General features: G+C 58.5%; 1 protein-coding gene across 2 annotated transcripts; it reads right to left on the bottom strand.

Moving 5' to 3' along the window:
* Positions 1-3,399: 3,399 nt before the first annotated feature.
* INSRR (insulin receptor related receptor) lies at positions 3,400-18,478 on the bottom strand. 2 transcript variants are annotated; one of them, XM_017639785.3, is made up of 23 exons: positions 18,398-18,478; positions 18,010-18,166; positions 14,832-15,383; positions 13,371-13,674; positions 13,135-13,277; positions 12,777-12,921; positions 11,679-11,893; positions 11,273-11,399; positions 9,781-10,019; positions 9,229-9,396; positions 8,944-9,139; positions 8,727-8,768; positions 8,437-8,657; positions 8,078-8,214; positions 7,832-7,994; positions 7,453-7,558; positions 6,802-6,854; positions 6,389-6,618; positions 5,773-5,883; positions 5,481-5,640; positions 4,971-5,100; positions 4,721-4,855; positions 3,400-4,460 (listed from the first exon to the last, which is right to left on the bottom strand). In XM_017639785.3, exons 2-23 carry the CDS (start codon positions 18,092-18,094, stop codon positions 4,217-4,219), a joined length of 3,906 nt encoding a protein of 1,301 aa, XP_017495274.1. In that variant the 5' UTR covers positions 18,095-18,166; positions 18,398-18,478; the 3' UTR covers positions 3,400-4,216. The 2 variants fall into 2 exon arrangements, with proteins under 2 accessions (XP_017495274.1, XP_036872742.1); XM_037016847.2 differs by lacking the exons at positions 18,010-18,166; positions 18,398-18,478 and having other exon boundaries at positions 14,832-15,539.
* Between the last annotated feature and the right edge of the window lie 451 nt (positions 18,479-18,929).

Genomic DNA, 18,929 nt, shown 5'->3' with positions numbered 1-18,929 from the left:
AGACCCAGATGCCCAGAGAGAAAAGGCGCAGGTGGGTAGGAAGCCCTGGGGTGGCCTCCAAGCCCCCACCACGTGTGTAGAGGCTCTGAACCCCTGCCCTGCTGGGCTGTTTCCCCCCACCCCCACCCCTTGTCTGCTTCTCTGCCTCCTCACTTCCCCTCTAGCACCCCCATCCTCTCCTATCTTCCTCTGTCTGACATCTGAAAATGGCCTCCGTGCTGGGGAGCTGCAGTCCAGGCAGGGAGAGGCAGGAAGGAATATGTGTGCCCCTGAGGGCCCTACCCCCGCCTCTTTAGTCCTAGGATTTCAGGCAACGTCTTTCCCCCAGGAGTGCTGCCTCCCTCTGTCCATCCCCACGGCTTGCTTCCCTGGGCCCCTTTCTCTCCTCTCTCCCCCTCTGTGGTAGGGTCCTGCTCGGTCCCAGACTACACGGTTCAGATGTCCTGCCTTCCCAGGAGCAGAATGAGGAGCATATCTAAGCTGGTGGCAGCATATCTACTGTCAGCCAAGATCCTGGCAGGGGCTACATGTCCTGGCTTTAGAGGAGGGCAAATGCCCCCAAGTTGGGGTGACCCAGATATCCAGGCCCACACTCACCCCACCCCTCACCGCACCCACTCTAAACACCAGCCCTGTGGCCCTTCGGGCCTCTTCTCAAAAGAAGGACATCAAAACTCTCAGCCATGCGGCTGCTTTGAGACCCTAACTTCTCAGTCAGGCATGGGGGCAGCCGAGGCCTTGCCCTCACACTCCTGACCATGTATCCCCTGTGCCGGCTCCACCCCAGCCCCACCAGGCTGGACCCCTGACTCGGCACACATTCAAGGTCACTTCCCTCACCCTCTCTAGGGATGGGTAGGGCCACCGAGTGTTCACTCACTAGTGGGCCCTTTAGATGAGTGACCCAGAGGGGCTCCTGTGTGTGGCAGGTGACCAGGAGAAGACCCAGGTGTTCAGGCCCCCTGACGCTGGGCAAAGATAAGGAGCAGGCAGACGCGCCGCACACCACTCATCAGCCCCCAAGGGTGGGAGGAAGCCAAAGCTCCCCTTTCCACCCCTGGGGCGGGCAGTGTTGGCTCAAGGGGTTGGGCATGGGAGCCTCTGGCTAGAAGAAGGACCTTTGCTGTGGGGTTGCAATGTACTGACACCTCCCTGTCCTAACTCCCACAGAAGGTTGGAGAAGAAACCAAATGGCTCCTGGACTGAGGAGGAGCTTCCACAACATTCTCCATACTGGGCCACGGTCACAGTTTCTTCTCCAGGGATGCCGCCTGGCTGGGCATCTCAGACCTGGTGCCCTGCCGTCCAAGCTCCCTGGGACGTGGAGAGAGCACGGTGTTCTGGGGCTGAGCTCTCATGCCCTCCTGCCCTGCTCTTCCTCCCACATGGTGGTGGCCAGGAATCACCTTGCCTGTGGCCTTCTGCTCTGTAACAAGAGGCTGGATGAAGAGGAACTGTGAGCAACCCGATTCAGCCTGTCTCTACTGCGGTTGGCTTGGTGGCCAGCTCACCTGACCTTGGACCACGTTTACTCTCTGTCCAGGCACCAGGCCCCTCTCTCTGGAGTCCTCTAACTGGCCCTCTTCACCCCCTCAAAGCTGCAACAGTGGCCTTGAGTTTGGACGAGGTGGGACATGAGCTGCGGCCTCTAGCATCCCCTTGCCCAGGTGGGGGACTTGTCCTGAAGTCACAGGGACAGTTCCAAGGGGGTGGGTGGCAAACATGCATTGTTTTATGCTAATCTGCTCCACTCCATCCCCTTACCTTCCTTGCCAACTGCAAGTCATCTTTTTCTGGAGTCCTGCCTGACTCGGAGGGACAGGAGGAAACCAAGAAGGGTGTTTCTGGATTCTCTGGTCCCTGCAAGTGCCCCTTCCGCCTCTGTGGTGGGTGTCCATCAGTCCTCCCACACCAGCCTATTGTCTGTCTCGAGCTTTCTCTGAGAGAGAAGACACTTCTTCCCTCCACAAAGCTTCCCAGTATAGTTGGGAAGTCCCTTCTGAAGTCTAACCCCCATCTCTCTCGCTACCTTGTTAAATCCACTTCTTTTCTAAGACATGGAAGACAGCAGAGTTTGTCTTCTAGCATCCGTACATCCTTCTCCGAAAAGTTCTGAGCCAGTCCCTGCCTGCTCATCTTGGTAGGTGGAGCACAGACAGCTTTTTTCGGAAGCCGTTTTCTTCCCTTCCCTCAGCGTGTCCACAATCCAGATGGCCAGCACTTCCTGAGCATACAGTGCCCTGCCCTGGAGCGGGCATGGGGCACGAGGAAGGGCTGGGCCGCACTGCTGCTTGCAGGGCCAGGGCCTGTGAGCTTTGCATGTAGGCGCGTCTCAGGGCTTTGTGGATGTGACCTCCCTTCTACTCTGCTGGCAGCCGCTCTGGAACCGGCACCCCAAGGGAAGACTCTTGCACAACCTCACCACTTTTTCTCCCACAGCTGTGGTTCCAAAAGTAAACATTAGGGGTCACTGTTGCTTCAGCCACAGATGACAGGGGCGGGGTGGGGCAGGGCATGGGCGGTGGTGGACTGGTGGTCCTTGCTGCCCACCATGACCTGTCGGGATAGCATAAGCTGTGACTGTGATCACAGAGATGGCCTCACAGAGGCTCATGTGCACTCTACTCAGGCTGTGCCTTATGATGCTGTGGTTTGCAGAGCGGCTGCTGGAGTGAGCAAGCGTGCTTAGAAGTGCAAACCTCCCCAGATGCAGGGTGTATGGCAGTGTGTGGCAGCTTGGGAAGCCTGGCGCCGTGAGGACCTGGATGCAGGAAACACTGGTACAGGATGCTAAAGAGCCCCAGGCCATGACCAGTCGTGTCTGCTGCCACCCCCTCAGCAAGGCTTTAAGCCGTTATCTGCAGCTATTCCCCTTCAAATGCCCACATGGCACCAGCATAAGAGCCTAGAAATGGACTCTCCCGTGCTCGCTTCAACATGCCTCTAGGGCATCTCTGCTCATGGAATGGCATAACCGAGGGGAGCCAGACACACAGACTCTGATGTGTTTCTGCCTTGGCTGGGGGGCATCTAGCATGGACTGGTGATGTCATCAAACACCCCACCCAGAACCCTGCATCCTGTCCACTTCAAGTCTGTCCTGTGGTATCCCAGGACATGTCTGCCCAGTGGGAACAGGAAGAGATGAGTGAAAGAGAAGGTGCAGCTGCCTGAGCAGCAGCTGACGGCAGGATTGCCCGGCTCCACTGCCATGGCAACTCTGGCTGCTCAGGCCCTCATGGAGGTGGTGTCTGACAGCAGTGTATTTACCCTGTATCCCTGCCTCAGGGTCACCACCTCAAGTCCCCAAGGAGGGTGGGAGGAAGTTCATCCAGTGTTAACACCATATAGATGGAGAGATAATGGGCTGCCCCGGACCAGGGTACAGACAGACTCGGCATTTATTGTGCCTTCTCCAGTCTTCCCATGAGAGGCAGAGGCAGTGGGGGTGGGGCAGGAGGAAGCTAAGCTCTTAAAGCCTTAATAATCCAAGGGTGGGAGGGAGGTGAGGGGAAGAGATCAGGAGAAGGGATGAATCTGCCCCAAGGGAGGCCCCTGGAGAAGAGGGGGGAGCACCAAGCTTCGGGGTCCCTGGGTGCGGCAAAGGCAGGGAAGAGGCGTGGGAAGGCCTGCAGGGCCAGGCTGGAAACCCGCTCACCCAGGGCCCTGGCTTCTCCTCACACTACCTGGTGCATGGGGCAGGGGTGCAGGGCTGTGCGCAGTCGCCAGAAGGGCAGCCAGATGGACACCCCGTCCCCAGCACCCCAAACACGGACAGAGAGGGTTCCAGGCCTAATTCAAGCCACTCATCGGGCTTCAAGTATGTTGATGGCCTCAGATGTCCACAGGAGACCTGTGGAAGCTGGGTCTCGGCAGGAGAAGCTGAGGGTGGGCTTCTCCAGACCCTGCTTCAGGGGCCGGCAAGCCTTCTCCCTCGTCTGGGTAGGGCTCCTCACTCTTGTCCACATGCTAATCTCTACTCCTGCTGTGACCTTGCTGATACTCTCACGGAGAACCCAGGCTCCTGAGCACCTCTGCTCTGACGTCTGCGTCTCCTGCCGTCTCTGCCACCCCTGCTCTCTGCCCTACCTTCAGCCACCCCTGCCCTGGGTGAGCCTGGGGTGGGGGTGTGAATGTCTGCACGTCTCATGGCCACAGGTCAGGTCCCTGCCCTCCTCCTGGTGAGAGGCCAGTCAGCCCGGGAACGGGGTGCCCCTCAGTGCCCTGGACCCCCATTTTGGGGGTTGCAGTCTGAGGAAGCCCCTTTTGGGGTTGGCACGGAGTTGGGCTCTGTGCCGGCGAGTAGCAGGGAAGCACGGGCCCCCCGGCGCTCTGGGCTGTAATAGAAAGAGAGGAGGCGGAAGGAGGGCTTCAGCTCCTCCCAGATGCTGTCCAGGATGTGCGTGAAGGTTGGGCGCAGGCGCGGGTTCTGCTGCCAGCAGCGGCTCATCAGCTCCTGCCTGGTGGGGCGGGGTTGGGGGCAGGTCAGGGGTCCACAGCCCCCATCTCCTGCCCCGAGAGGGTCAGGCGGTGTGAGGGGGCATCACGGGGGACTGTGTCTGGGAGGGTCACAGGAGAATACATGGGGGTCACAGTGGGGATTTAGAATTAGGGGGCTCAGAGTTGGGGGTCAGTGGGGGGAAAGGCCTTAGAGGAGGGGGCGCAAAGGGCAGGCCTAGACAGGGCAAGGAGGAGGGAAGGGCAGGCTGGGGGCACTCACAGCTGAAGGGGACAGCTCTCCAGCTCCTCCAGGACTCCGCCATCCATGACAAACTTGAGCACCTGCTCGTTGGATAGGCCCTGGTAGGGCTGCTCAGCCAGGGTCACAATCTCCCAGAGTACCACGCCAAAGGACCTGGGGGCCATGTATGAGGGCCTGAGCCCAGCGTCCTGTGTGCTGCCTAGTGCCCCCAGGCTTCCCCTGGAGCCCGCCTCCGCATCCCGAGCCCTCTGCTCCAGCCAGGCCCCACCAGACATCCGAGTGGGTGGTGAAGATTCCATCTTTGAGGGACTCCGGAGCCATCCAGCGCACGGGCAGCAGCCCCTTCCCACCCTTGCGGTAATAGTCTGTCTCATACACGTCTCGAGTCATCCCGAAGTCTGCAAAGCGCGAGGTGGTGGGGTGTCCTGTGTGCTGCCTAGAGCCCCCGGGCCTCCCCTGGAGCCCGCCTCTACATTCCGAGCCCTCTGCTCCGGCCAGGCCCCACCAGACGTCCGAGCCACACACCAGCTCCTGCCCAGGAATATCCCTGCCAACTCTCTCCACCTCCATAGTCTCCAAGAATCCTGGAATGTGAGGGTTCAAAGGACCACAGAGATCACTCCATCCAAACCCCTCTGCCCTGGACAGGGAGACTGAGATCTAGGGTGGGGGCTATCAAGGACGGAGCTGTGGGCCAGGCCTGGGTCTCCTCATGCCTTGCTTAGGGGGAGTTGCTCTATTCATCAGGCTGCCCCCACCCATTTGGCACCCCCTGTACCACCAATCTTGACGGTAAAATCTTGGGACACCATGCAGTTTCGGGCCGCCAGGTCTCGGTGCACAAACTTGTTGGCGGCAAGGTAGGCCATGCCATCTGCAATCTCACCAGCCATCTGGATCATCTCTCCCAGTGCTGGCCGTGGGAGCCCAGGGTTGTTCTGGAGCCAAGAGAGGGGGCTGGTGAAGAAGGAACCTAGAGTGTGTGCTCCCACCCAAGGATTACCCCACAATGGTGCCCAAGTTTTCTCCAACTCCCCAGCCCCTTGGTCAAGGGTCTTCCTGTTTCCTACCTCTGCCTCGGGCCGCAGAGATCGAAGATGGCTCTTGAGGTCCCCACGGGCCATTAACTCCATTATGACCAGAGTCGGCTGGCCCTGAGACACCACACCCAGGAGACGTACCTGGGACGGACAAAGAGTCTGGCTGCAGGGCTACCTTGCTCCCCTTGACCCACCTGGCCAAAACCTTGGGGTGCTTTGATCACATCCTGAGCCAGACACCAACCCTGACCCTAACCCCAAACATAACCATAATAATCCTAATCCTGACGTAACAATCAACCTGACTCTAACCCATGACCTCCATCATATCTATTACTCCAGTCTTCCTGACAGGCCCAACTCTGACCTTGATGCCAGTTATGATCCTAATAATGATCTGGACACTCAATACTGGCCCCCACCATGACTGATCTCAGCCATAGCCACAGTTCCACCGTGGCCCTACCTTGACCTTGTTTTGACTCTAACCACAACCATGACCTTTACCCCAATTAGGATCCTAACCAGAGTCTCAACTCTGATCTTGATGGTCCACTGATCTCATCTCTGACCCTGTCTTTCCTATCCCATGACCTTCACCCCAGTTATGACCCCACCCTGGCAATGCCCCCTGGTGTTCCCTTACCACATGGTGACACTTGAATGCCTTCATGACAGAGGCTTCCTTGAGGAACTCGATGCGTTCTCGTGGGCTGGCCAGCTCATTCACTGTCTTCAGGGCCACAGGCGTGGACTCCTCTCCAACCTCAAGTCCTTGTGCCAGCCCCTCATAGACCATCCCAAAGGAGCCCTGGCCCAGTTCCCGGATGATGGAGATCTGCTCCCGAGGCACTTCCCACTCGTCAGGGATGTACACTGAGAGGAGGCGGGGGTCACGAGGCAAGGATGCTGCTCTCTGCCACGTCCCCACCCGCTTCTCCCCTCTTCCGAAGGGCTGGGATCCGAGGCTGACTTGTCCAAGTGGGTTTCCTGGAGGTCTGCCTCTCCTCCCCTCCTGCCTCCTTTCCCCACATCACCTGTTCATCCACCCAGACCTACTTTCCGAAGCGCTGAAGTACTCGGGATTCACAGAGGCATACAGAGTGCTGTTCCTGCAACGGGAGGTGAGGGGGTCAGGCTGGGAGGGTTCTCAGGAAGGAAGGAGCAACGTCAGAGGACAAGGAGCAGAGACACTGCACGGAGAAGGGAAGTTACTGACCATACCCCCAGCCTCAATCAGGGAAACCCCTGGGGAGCCCCAAGCACTTTCCAAGCACTTTCCAAGAGGGGTTCCTGCCTCCTCAGCCAGTCCTTAGAACCCAGCCCATCAAAGGCCTGCCCCTGCTGCCATCTTATATTCAGTCCAGGAGGACCGACTTCTAGTATCCTGGGACAGATCCTGAGGTCTCCTGCCTTTCTCCCTGTTCTCAGGCTGAGTGTGGTGACCAGCAGGCCCAGGGTGCCCAGACTGAGGGGTTTCCCTTGATGTGGTACTTTCACTGCTCAAGTCAGTACAGTCCCAGGCCAGCTAGGGTGAGCTGGTCACCCTAACTGGAAGGTATGTCTCCTCCGTGCCTTCCCCAGGAGAAGAATTGCTACTTCTAAGGAAGTCCATTCTGCTGTAATACCTACCACCCTCTGAATAAAGTGACCTCACACTGAGGGCTCAGGGAGAAAAGGGATTTGGGAACTGGTGGGTCTTGACATCACCTCTTCTTGCTGTAGAAGAAACCGAGGGCAGCAAGAACGATGAGCAGCATGAGCCCCACGGGGGTGACGGTGAGAAGGACGTGCAGCCCCCCGGAGTCCTCCTCCTCTGGTGGTCAGAGGGCAGGGTCACAGAGCAGAGGAGAGAAGACACTTCTCTTTTCAGAGTGGGAGGTGAGGATGGGGGAGGGAGACGGGGGAGGGACCTGTGGCTTCCACAGCAGGAGATGCGACTGGGGCCCCCACTTGGGCCTGGGGGCCTGGGGTGGGGGTGTGAATGTCTGCACGTCTCATGGCCACAGGTCAGGTCCCTGCCCTCCTCCTGGTGGGAGGCCAGTCAGCCCGGGGACGGGCTGAGGCCTGGGACCGAGGCTGTGTGTACCTGGGCCAGGGATGTAGAAAGCCACACTGTCTGTCCAGGAGCCATTGCCAGCCAGTGAAGTTGCCCGAACTCTGGCAGAATAGTTTCCAGGGGGCAAGAGGGCCAGGTGGACGCCCCCAGACTTGGCGTATCTCAGGCGGGACACACACAGCACTGTGGCCTCCTGAGGGCAACGCAGAGCTGCAGGCTGGGAAGAAGATGCAGGAGCAAGGAGGGGCCGGAGTGGGGGTCCTCTGGTGTACCTACCTCTCCCAAGCGGCGGTACTTGATTTCGTATTTGAGGATGAGGCCGTTGGGGTCTGGTGGCTCCAGCCAGCGCAGGAGGACACTGCTTTTGCTGGCTGCCTCCCAGGCCACCTTCCCTGGGATGCCGTCGGCTTCTCCTGTGGGAGAGGGCACCAGGCAGCCCCGACAGAAGTATTTCCTGTCAGCTTCATGTTCAAACCCAAGGGCCAACTGGGAGGTTTGAGGAAGCTCTGGGATTATGGGAACTGGGTGGGGGAGTAAAGGGAGGTCCTGGGGTCAGTGGGAGGTCAAACTCGCCGGGGAGCACAAGTTGGGTAGCATCGGTGGGGTCCGTGGTGGTGGTGGTGGGGGTCACTTACTGTGGGGCATGGTGCGCGCAAAGACAAAGGTGGCCGCGCTGCAGCCCACGGTATGCGCCGCGTGGTTGCAGGCATGGATGTCGATTCGGTATTCCGTGAAGTGGCGCAGGCCACTCAGCACCGCTCGCTCCCGGGGCACTTTATCCTCCTGAATCTCGAAATCCGAGCTGTTCCCTCCAAGCCGGAGGGTCCCGGTGGCCCGGCGGTGCCTGCCTGCGTCCCTGGGGAGGGCATGAGTCAGAGCCACGGCCCCGCCCCGGGAGTGCCGCCCGGGAGCCCCGCCCGCTCACCTTTGAGGGCTCTTATTGATGGACGTCACCTTCCAAGGGGATCTGGGGGAGACCAGGGAGGGCACTGTCAGGCCCTCCCGGAACGCGCTCCGGTACCCTCTGCTTCCCCCAAACTCACCCGCAAACCAGGCCCCACCCACACAAGGATAGGTCCCGCCCACAACCCCCAAGACCCACCCCTCACAGGCCCGCCCCTCCAGCGTGCCAGGAAGCGCACTTGGGGATGGTGATGGCGTTGTGCAGAAAGTTTTCAAACTTCTTCTGGAACGAGGCCTCTTGCGCCTCAAGCGGCGGCAGGACCTGCCCAGGAGGTGGGTGCTGACAAGGACAGCAGCCGGGCTCCATCTGGGTCTCGAGCTCCCCGTCTTCGCGGTCGAAGCGGGGGTCATTGTTGCTGGTGGGCAGCCGCAAGCCTGGCGCCACGGCGGCGAAGGACGTTAGACTGGTGGCACCCTAGGTCCGGCGCCCCAACCCCTCAAGCCCGCGCCTCTCCCCTGCGTACCCCGGTGGCAGTAGTCATTGAGGTAGAGGTCGCCGTCTTCTGCCAGACGCTGCCACAGCACCAGGTAGTAGGTGATGTTCCCGTTGCGCTGGGTTGGTGGCTTCCATCGCACCAGCAGGTGGGAGGAGGAGTTGGAAGTGGAAATCACATCCTGGGGCACTGTGGGCGCTGGGGGTGTGAGAAGGGTACAACTGAGGGGTCATGGATCCCCCTTTCAAACACTGGTAAGAGGCTCCTCTCTCTGGGGTTCAACCAACCTCCCCGCCTTCTTGGGAGGAATTGGTGACCCTCAACCTCCCCTTCCTAGAACTCAGCATTTTGTCCTTCCCATGTCCCCCCCAAGCCCTGAAGTGGCTGTTATTCTGTCTGCACTCTCCCACCGGCAGCCTCCCCTAAGACCTAGGCAGATGCCCCTTACTCCTTCCAGGACCCAAACGTCTGACCTTTCTGTCTCTGTGGGCCAGGTGTTCAGTGACCTAGCTTCTCTATTTCTGGTGCTGGGGTTCCCTCACAGGCATCTAGCTCCCACCCCCTTCAAAGGCTTCAGCCTACCCGCAGGCAGGGTTCGGAGGTAGACGATGGGGCTCTGGGCTCCTTGGTGGGGACTGTCCTCAGCAGTGGTCAGTGTGATGGCCCGCACAAACACTGCATACTGTGTCCAGGGCTTGAGGGGGGCTAGGGTCACCCCTGGCTCCTGGGTTCGGCTTAGGGGCAGCTCCACATCTAACAGGTTCCAGCTCTGGGTCTCACAGGCATCTGGACCTACGTGCTCCGTGGCATTCTGGAATGGGCTGAACATCCCATCCCTGGAGCTGAGGGGTGGCTCAGCCCCACCCCGTTTCTATCACCCCACCTCCTTTCTGAATCAGCCTAAGACTGTCATTGTCATTCTTCTTCCAGTATGCATGAGGGCATCCAGAGGAAGCTTCAGGACCGATGTCTTGTGGACCTGACACACTGAGTGGGTCTGCTCTGGGCTGGAATTGAGCCAGGATCCATAGTACATGTCCCTGAGGGAGCAAGTGATGTTGGGCAGCTTGTGTATAGTTGTGTGGACTGTCAGCTGCACAAGCCAGGGGGCTGCATGTACATTGCAGACCACCTCAGTGCTCCTCAAAGTGTGGTCCATAGACCAGAAGATCCAGCACTACCTGGGAGCTTGTTAATAATGCAGATTCATGGGCCCCACCCAGGACTAACTGAATCAGGATCTATGAGAGTGGGGCCCAGGAATTGGTCTTTAACAAACTCTCCAGCTCCTCATGCTAGAGGCCTTCACCTGCCAGTGAGGCATCAGAGAGTCTTGGCCTTTTGAGCAGGCCTCCCACCACTGACTTCCCTCCTTTCCTCCCAGGCCAGGCCCTGTGCTAGTGGACAGCCAATACCTCTCAATTGTACTTTACAAGCTATGCTTCCAAGCCAGTTGCTTCCATCTTCGGTCTACCATAGAGGCAGGTACTACTCACTCCTGCCCTCCCAGCCTGCCATTCCAAATCCATCTCTCTCCTCTGAGGATTTCTATTTTTGATCCCTAGCCATGCTTCTGGAGAAGTCCTTCTTGTGGTCTAACCACTATGCCACCTGCTATGGTCAGTACACACTCTCCAAAGAAAAGAGCAGTCCGTCCTTGGCGGTCCCTGCCCTCTCCCTTCCTCAGGCTTTAATGAGATGCTGGCAAAGCTGCACATAAAACTGGCCAAATTAGTGGGTACTGCCCAAACCGCTGCTGGGGCAGGAGGTTGTGGTCAGTGCATAGTGAATTGAACTTTAATTATCCAAGCCTTCCCAGCAGGGCGCCTCTCCTGGGCTCTCAGAAGCTCTGGGTGAGCTGAAACTGAGGCGCGAAGGGATGAAGAAGGCGAGGGAGGAGAGCCGGACGTGGCTCTGTAAAGGAGTGCGACCTGGGGCCTGGCTTCCCGGCTCTCCACAGCCCCGCGGGGCTCTGTCCCTACCGGCGGGCTCTGGTGAAGGGACTGGCCTAGTCGGCTCCCGGCCCCGCCCCGATCTGGCCCCGCCCCGAGGCGGCCGGGACCCCGGCACTCACGACTCCTTGTAGTACACGATGAAGCTGAGTAGGTCGCGAGCCTCCAGCGGCTCGTAGCGTTCCCAGCGCAGCAAGATGCGGTCCGTCTCCGTCACGTTGGACACGAAGCGCAGGGTGCGAGTCTGGCCTGGGCGGGGCGAGGAACGAACACCTGCTTTCAGACGCGTTTGCCACCCGCTTGAGCCGCCTACTTGCAAGCTCCCACCCTGACCACGCGGCATCCCACCCCCAGAGCGGCCTCTGCGAACTTGTCTCATCGTTCCCCTGAAGCGCCCCTCGCATCCGCGTGCGTGTCCGGTGTGTTTCAGTGTGCGCGCATGTCTGCGTGTGCGCGCGTCTGGGTGTTTCTTGGGGTTGTCACTGCGAGTGTGCGCGCTCGCTCTAGGGTTGGGGTGTCGGGCCTCACAGGCGGCGCGGTCTCCGTTGGTGCGGGGGTTGATCTCGGCCTTGTTTTGCCGACCTCGAGTGCCAGTCACCTCCTCCAAGCGGTAGATGTGCTCCAAGCAGAGGCGTGGGTTGAAGGCGAAGTAGATCTTGCCAACCGGAATCCTGAGCCCCGCTGCCACCCAGGACCCCAGCTGCTCTAGGTTCTGGTTGTCCAGCACGTACAGAGTGTAGTTCCTGGGGAAGGCCAGGGGACCTTTCTCTGCACAGGAGGCGGAGGCAAGGGAGTGGGGAAGGGGGTGCCTTATGTGTTCCTCCTGTGGGGGCTGTGCAAGAAGGGGAGCGCAGGGGAAGAGGGGCACTCAGCAGCCCACTCACACAGCCCTCATGGGGCACTGGTACACACCCACTCAGTGCCATAACCAGGAGGGTGATGTCTGCCAAGTCACCCACACACTCTGTGTTTTTTTCATCAGTGAAATGGGGTTTCACTGCCTCTCTCCTTCGATCATCTCACATTAATTGAGCACCTGCTATGTGCCAGGCTCTGTCCTGGCACAGGGGACACAGGGAGGAGGACACAGGCACTCAGCTTGGGGCTATGCCTCTTCAGCCTGAGGGTGGGCATGGTGGGGGTGTGCATGGCAGTGTGCCAGGAGACAGGAGAAACAATTTGGCTGGATGGTAATTTAAAATATTCTCTTTATTTTGAAAAATTCTAGCTATATGACCAGGAGGCCTTGACTGGCAGGTGGTAGAAATGGGTTTTTAACCCAGGCAGTGCAGTCTTCTCTGCAGCTGATAGGGGCAGATGAAAACAATTTTAGCCAACCTATATAGAGTTAAATGTCACTATATATTGTGTTCCAGGCACTGTTAGGTGCTTTACACACAATAACTAGCATTCACAACAGCCCTAAGAAATAGGTAGTGTTATATTAACCCCATTTCACAGATGAGAAAATTGAGAACCAGGGAAGTTAAGTAAACTACCCACAGTTACATAGCTAGTAAGTGGCAGAGCTGACTCCAGAGCCCAGGCTCTTCACTGCTGTTTGTGCAGTCTGGGAGACGAGATGTGATAGAGGAGCTGGACAGAGACTTGTCTCTGACCCCTTACCCATCCACCATGGCGTCCCCCCGGATTAGCTTGAGATTCTTGAAAAAGCCCAGGGACACAAGGGCAAAGGAGTGCTTGATTTTGAGGAAGCCAGTGATGGTCTCTACCAGTCCCAGGCTTCGCTGCAGCTCCGGCTCCAGGTTGTCTGAGGATGGGGAAGACATGGCTGGAGCATGGGAAAGTGACGGTCCGTAGGGCGGGAGGGGGGTGCTGAGTGGGGGTCCAGGGAAGGGAGGTCCACCAGGCTGGGATCTAGGGTGATGAAAAGCCGTGCTTTTAGCTGGGTCATTGTAAGAGGCGTGGCTGGGAGGAGGGGTGTGGCCAGGAGGAGAGGTGTGGCCCCGAGGGGGTTACTAACAGCCCTGGCGAAGATTGAGGATGAGGCTCCCCTCCACATGGGTGCAGCCCACCAGATCCTGTGCCGCCTGGACGGAGTCGATGGTCTTGGTGCCCACCTTGCACTCTTTGGGGCATAGCCCCTCGCACTTGTGGCAGAATATGCTAGCAGGGGCAAGTGGAGGGTGTGGCATGAGCCTTGGACCAGTGCGGGTCTCCTCACTGCTCCAAGGGTGACCCCACCCATCCTACACTCACCTGCTGCCATTACGGGTGAAGCCTGGAGGGCACTGGGCCAGGCAACTGCCCTGGTGGATGCCAAAGGTGGAGGTGCGGCCCGGCACAGAGCGCAGGCTGGCGCAGAGCTCGGCTGTGACACAGCGCCAGGACTCATGCTGGTAGGTGCCTGCAGGGCAGGTCCTGTGGCAGGCACCCTGGAAGTAGAGGTGGCGGCAGGCGACGCAGGCACGAGGATCTTCTGGCCGGCTACAGCCCCCCAGGCATTCAGTGTGGCAGCACTCACGCCCAATGGTGCAGGTCAGCCCATGGGGACAGGGGCACACTGTGGGTGGAGTGCTGGGTTAGACCTTACTGCTCCTTGGTCCTGGCTCCGCGCCCGCCTGCTGGGATAACACTCAGTCTGCACCAACATCCCTCCCATTCAGATGACACTGGTTGCCAACTGTGTTTTCCTCAGACAGGGGCTCTTGAGGACAAGAACCGTGACCCCTCTCTGTGGCTCCCCGCCTCCCACAGTGCCTAGCCAGGGGTGTCAAAACTCAGGACAGAGGTTGACCTGTCCATCAGGACTGCTGCTCCCCAGCCTGCTGCCCTGTCTCGGCCTGCTGCCCAGATCATTGCTAGGCATGGTGCCAGGATGAAGCAGCTAGCTTCCCCTGAGCAGCCTGGCCCAGTGCAAGGTGTGCCTGGGCATATGTGGAAGACGGGTCACCACTGGTTATTTCATCCATTGCCCCTACCCATACCTCCTTCTCTGTCAGCTCTCTGCCCTGGGCAGGAGGTGGCCCCAAACAGCAGTGGGTGGGCTTGGGGCTGGAGGCCCAGTGGCCTGGGAACTCTACACAGTGGCAGCTGGATGGCCGTGGGAGCGATGCGTGTGGTGAGGGTCAGCCAGGCCGTGCTGACACTATACACAAGAGAGGGCGAGCAGCAGCTGTGTTTACAGCCAACAGGGAGGCCTCCGGGAGGTGGGAACCCAGCAGATACAGCAGGAGTCTGGTTACTCTCCTGCCCTGTGAGGCACTGGGGTGAGGGGAGCCGACCTCCAGGAGCTGTGTGGAAAGAGTCCCAGGTAGGGGGACCCCAGATCTGCTCCCAGCCTCTGAAAACTCTTCTTTCCCTCCCTCAAGCTTTCACTTCCTCCTCCAGTCTCCCCTCCCAATTCCACCTCCCTTTTCTCCACTTTGCTCCTACCATTTCTTCACCATGCACCTGTCCTTTACTCCCTCTGTGCCTGCCCCGTGTTCTCTTGTGCCCACCTCCTAGACTGCCTTATGCCACATCAATTATTTGACTTTTCTGAGCCTCAGTTGCCTCATCTGCAAGCAGGAATAGCAGTAGTAGCTGCCTCAGCTGATGTGTGAGGAATAAAATAAACAGTGGTGGCCAAGTGCTGACCCACACCACCCTGTGGCCACTCAGCCCCGTCTGACCCTGTCCTCCCTGTGCCGTCCAGTCGTGTTCTGTGCCAGTGCCCACCTCTCTGGCAGTGGCTGGAGGTCCAGCATCTGTAGTCAGTGTGTCCACCGAAGGTGGTCCTGGCGCAGGGCTCACCGGTGGCACCCAGCACACCGGGGCACACATCTGCACACTCCTCACCCAGCTTGTTGCCCACGATGTGGTTGGCACCAGGTGAAGGCTGCAGCAGGCCCCAGTCAATGGTGGAGAGGTGGCAGAGTTCCTGGTTCTTCTCCACGCGCACGGCCCCACGCAGCACGGCCCCCAACCCTGGCAGCCCCACATCCCGCAGGTGCGGCATCTCGAAGATGACCAGCGCATAGCCCAGGAAGAGGCGGGCACCGCGGATGACCGCTAGGTTGGGGAAGAGGTCACGAAGGCTTTCCAGGCCATAGACACGGAAGAGCAGCAAGTAGTCGGTGACCTGAGTGAGGCGCGGGAAGCTGAGGCCACGGAAGTCTTCGCCCGTGGCTGTGAACATGAGTAGGATCTGCAGGTGGCCCTCCACCACACTGCAGTTCTCCAGCCGCCGCAGCTCGGCCACCTCTGAACGGATATCCAGGCTGGGGCACACTGCGGGCATAAGCGGCAGGCAGGCAGCTATCAGTACAGCTTGAGCCGAGCACGGCATGGCCTCCGGGAGGCTTGGGGGAGGAGACCACATGAGGAACCAGACACTGAGTGGGACCGGGCTCTGCTGTGTTTGACCTTCTCCCAGGGCCTTAGCACCCTCCTTGGCAGCTTGAAGGATCTCTATCAGATAGGCCAAGAAGGCAAAAGTGAGCTCCTGACATTCCCTCCCAAACCCACTTCCTTCCCAGTCGATCACCACGTCATTCTTACAGCTGGACTTCAAATCTAAGGCCATCTTTGACGCCTTTCCTTTTCCCACCCCCACACCCTGTGGGCTCTATCTTTAAAATATCTCCAGAATCCAACCACTTGCCACCACGTTCACTGCTTGCACCATCATCTTCTCCTGGATTTACAGTAATAGCCTTCCAGACGGTCTCCCCATTTCCATCCTCATCCCCATTTTGGCCTATTTGCCACTGTATAGCCAGGGTGATCTTTAACAAATTGGTCACGTTCCTCCACTGCTCAAGACTCCCTGATGGCCCGCATCTCAGTGATTTAAAGTCAAAGTCCTTAACACAGCCTAGAAGGCCTCTGCAACCCCTCCAGCTTCATCCTCTTCCTCTCTCTCTTCTTCAGCCACATTGACCTCTTTGCTGTTCCTCAAACAAGCCTGCCAAGCCTCTGCTTTGGGGTCTTTGTACCTTCTGTTCCCGTTGGCTAGAGCATTCTTCCCTTTAAATGCTTCCCTCACCTTTCAGTCTTGGTTCAAATGTCACATTCTCAATGAGGCCCCCCTCTCTGACCATCTTATTGATAATAGCGACACTCCCTACCCTGCTTCCTACTTAATTTTTCCCGATAATTCCTAATGCTGGCTAATATATTATTTTTTAAGCTCCAGAAGGGTAGGGATCTTTGTGAAATTCAGTGGTGCCTGGTATTGTGCCTGGCACAAAATTGGCACTCAATAAATATTTCATGAATGGATGAATCCTGTTAATGGCAAGCAGCAGTCTGAACTTCATATACTCTGCTTCTCTCCCAGGTCTATGGGGACTAAATGCCTGCATTTGTTTACTCTCAAAGGGACATTACATGGCTCCCCACTGCGCAAGATTCGAGTCTGAATTCTTCAGCTGCCATTCCAGTCCTGATAACCTCTCCAGCCTCTACTCTCTCTCTTCCTACCTAGTCCTCCAGCAACACCACAAAGGTCACATGTACCCAGGCCCATCCTCTGATGGCTAAAAGGGGGGTGGGCAAGAAAGGCTGGCCCCCTGGACTTACTTCACACCTTCTCCCTGTTGTCACTAATGGCCCCCAAGCTTGGCTCTGCCTGGCAGTTCTGTGTGTGTGCGTGTCTGAACGCACACAGGTACACTGTGCTGTGCACACACACAAAGGAGAGGGACGGAGAATGAGAAAACACTTCTAGACCTCCAGGCGAAGGCCAATCAGCCTCTGCAAGGCAGATGGGGGTTCTCTCAGGCACCCGCATGCCACTTCCCATCATGTCCCTGCCTTTCTAGGGCTCCCCTGATGGGAGTCATTTGGAAAAACAAATCTGCAGCCTTCACAGATTAACCCCTGCCTGCCTCCCCTCGGGACATGACCCTGGGCAGAGCTGGACTGGGAACAGACATCTGGGTCCCCTGACCAAACACCAAGTCCTCCTGCCCCCACCCAGGGACGTGCTCCTGTCCTGACAACCACTCTCCTGGCTGGCATCTGCTGTGCCCAGTCCTGGCACAGCAGGGGAGCTGGGGAGGACGTGAGGGGCTAGGCCTCACAAATGGTGCCTCTGTGACTAGCACTCATCAGGGGACCCCCTACCCCAGCCTGCTTGCATCACTCCTCTATCTCTATAGGGAAGGGAGACTGCCCTAACCCCTGGAAGTCCCCAGTCCCCTGTCATGGGACCTGTCGGGCAAGCACAGGTTACTTAGGGAAAAAGGACATCTCTCAATCCTTCCCCTTTTGAATCACCCACCCTCAGCTTTTTTCCCCTCTTCTCACCAAGCCCCCAGCACCCCCAGGAGGGTCCCCCCACCCCAAACCATATGCATGGGAAATGTCTAGTCTGGGGCACTAATGAGTGAGCCTCTACCCCAGTGGCTGGGCCCTGAGAGTTGGGAGGAGGGACAGGGCTCTGGAGGCAGAGCTCAGGACCCAGTCTAGCTTGACCTCTCAATTCCCTGAGCCTCGGTTTCCTTGTCTGCACAATGGGTGCAGTTACTTAATGGTGTCTAATTCTCAGCTAGTCATCTCATGCTTTCCCCCTTCCCATTCAGGGGCCCTAGAAACGACCTCTAAGACTCCTCCACACCCTGTTTTGGTTCTCATTCAAGCTTTACCGCTATCACAGTTTCACAAGCTGGAATGCAAGACATCTATTCGACCCTCTGTTTCAAGGAATGTTTCTCACCTCCAGATAACTGAGGGGAGATGCACTGTGTGGGGAGCTAGCTGCTCTTCCTGATGGGAAATCCACCCAAGAACTCATCCCAGTCTTCCCCTTGCAGTAGGTAAATAGATGAGTTCTGGCTGGAGGCTCAGTGGTTTGGTCTCCCAGCTGGCTGGGAGGGTGATGGGGCTCCAGGAGGCGGTGCTGGGGACTCACCCTGTAGCGTGTCCAGGCCAAATCCCAAGGAGAAGAGGGTCACAAACAGGCATGCTACCCTTGGCCACAGACTGGGCACTGCCATTGTCCCAGCCCCGCCTTGTGCCCTCTCCTGGCTCTCCAGACGGCTCCAGTGAGAAGAAGAGTCGGACAGGCCCTAAAGGACAGAGATCAGGCTGCCCAGGAGAGCAGAAGGGTGGGGCAGAGCCGCAAGGAATCCCCCACGGAGATGGTAGGAGACAGAAAGAAGGAATGAGAACCGCAGAGACACAAAGACTGACAGGCAGCTGCAGAGGACTCAGACTGAACCCAGGGACAGAGAGACAGGATGGAGATGCAGAGAGCGGCAGGGAGAGACTCAGAGAGGCCTCCAGAGGGAGAAAGTTACACAGGGTGCTGAGCAGAAGGCAGCCCAAGAGCTGAAGCCCGGGGTGCCAAGAAGAGCAGGGAGGTCCTCGGGCTCGCGGGATTCGCGGGGAAGTCTCTCCGATCCCCGGGAGTCAGGCCGGCGGGCCGCGCTGCCTCCAGGGGCGCCACGCGGGGCCACGCCCAGCTCCAGCCCTCCCCGCCCCAAGAACAAACGCACTGGTTTGCTGGGACCTCTCAGTTCTCTCCGCCCCTCCCGCCAAGCCAAAATATTTAGCCTGACAACTGAGGGGGTGTACAGGTCTGTTGGGGAAATAAGGTCGAAATACAGGGGGATGGTAGGCCAAGGACCCACCCCGCTGGGGTGGGTCCCCCCGCAGACTTCTCCCGAGTGGGTCCGCACGGCTGGCAGGAGCGGCGGCGGCAGCCGGGTGCCCCGGGGAGAGGGGTCTCTAGGTTCAGCCACCACGCGCCGGACGCCTGCGGGCGACCTCTGGCAGCCGGGGCTCGGCAGAGCGAGCTTGCTAAAACCTGGCGCGAACGCGAACTGGGTC

This window comes from Manis javanica, chromosome 14 (genome assembly GCF_040802235.1).
Source record: "Manis javanica isolate MJ-LG chromosome 14, MJ_LKY, whole genome shotgun sequence".
Taxonomy (NCBI): domain Eukaryota; kingdom Metazoa; phylum Chordata; class Mammalia; order Pholidota; family Manidae; genus Manis; species Manis javanica.
The sequence above is the reverse complement of the archived record's forward strand: the minus strand, read 5'-3'. Positions and strand labels throughout refer to the sequence as shown.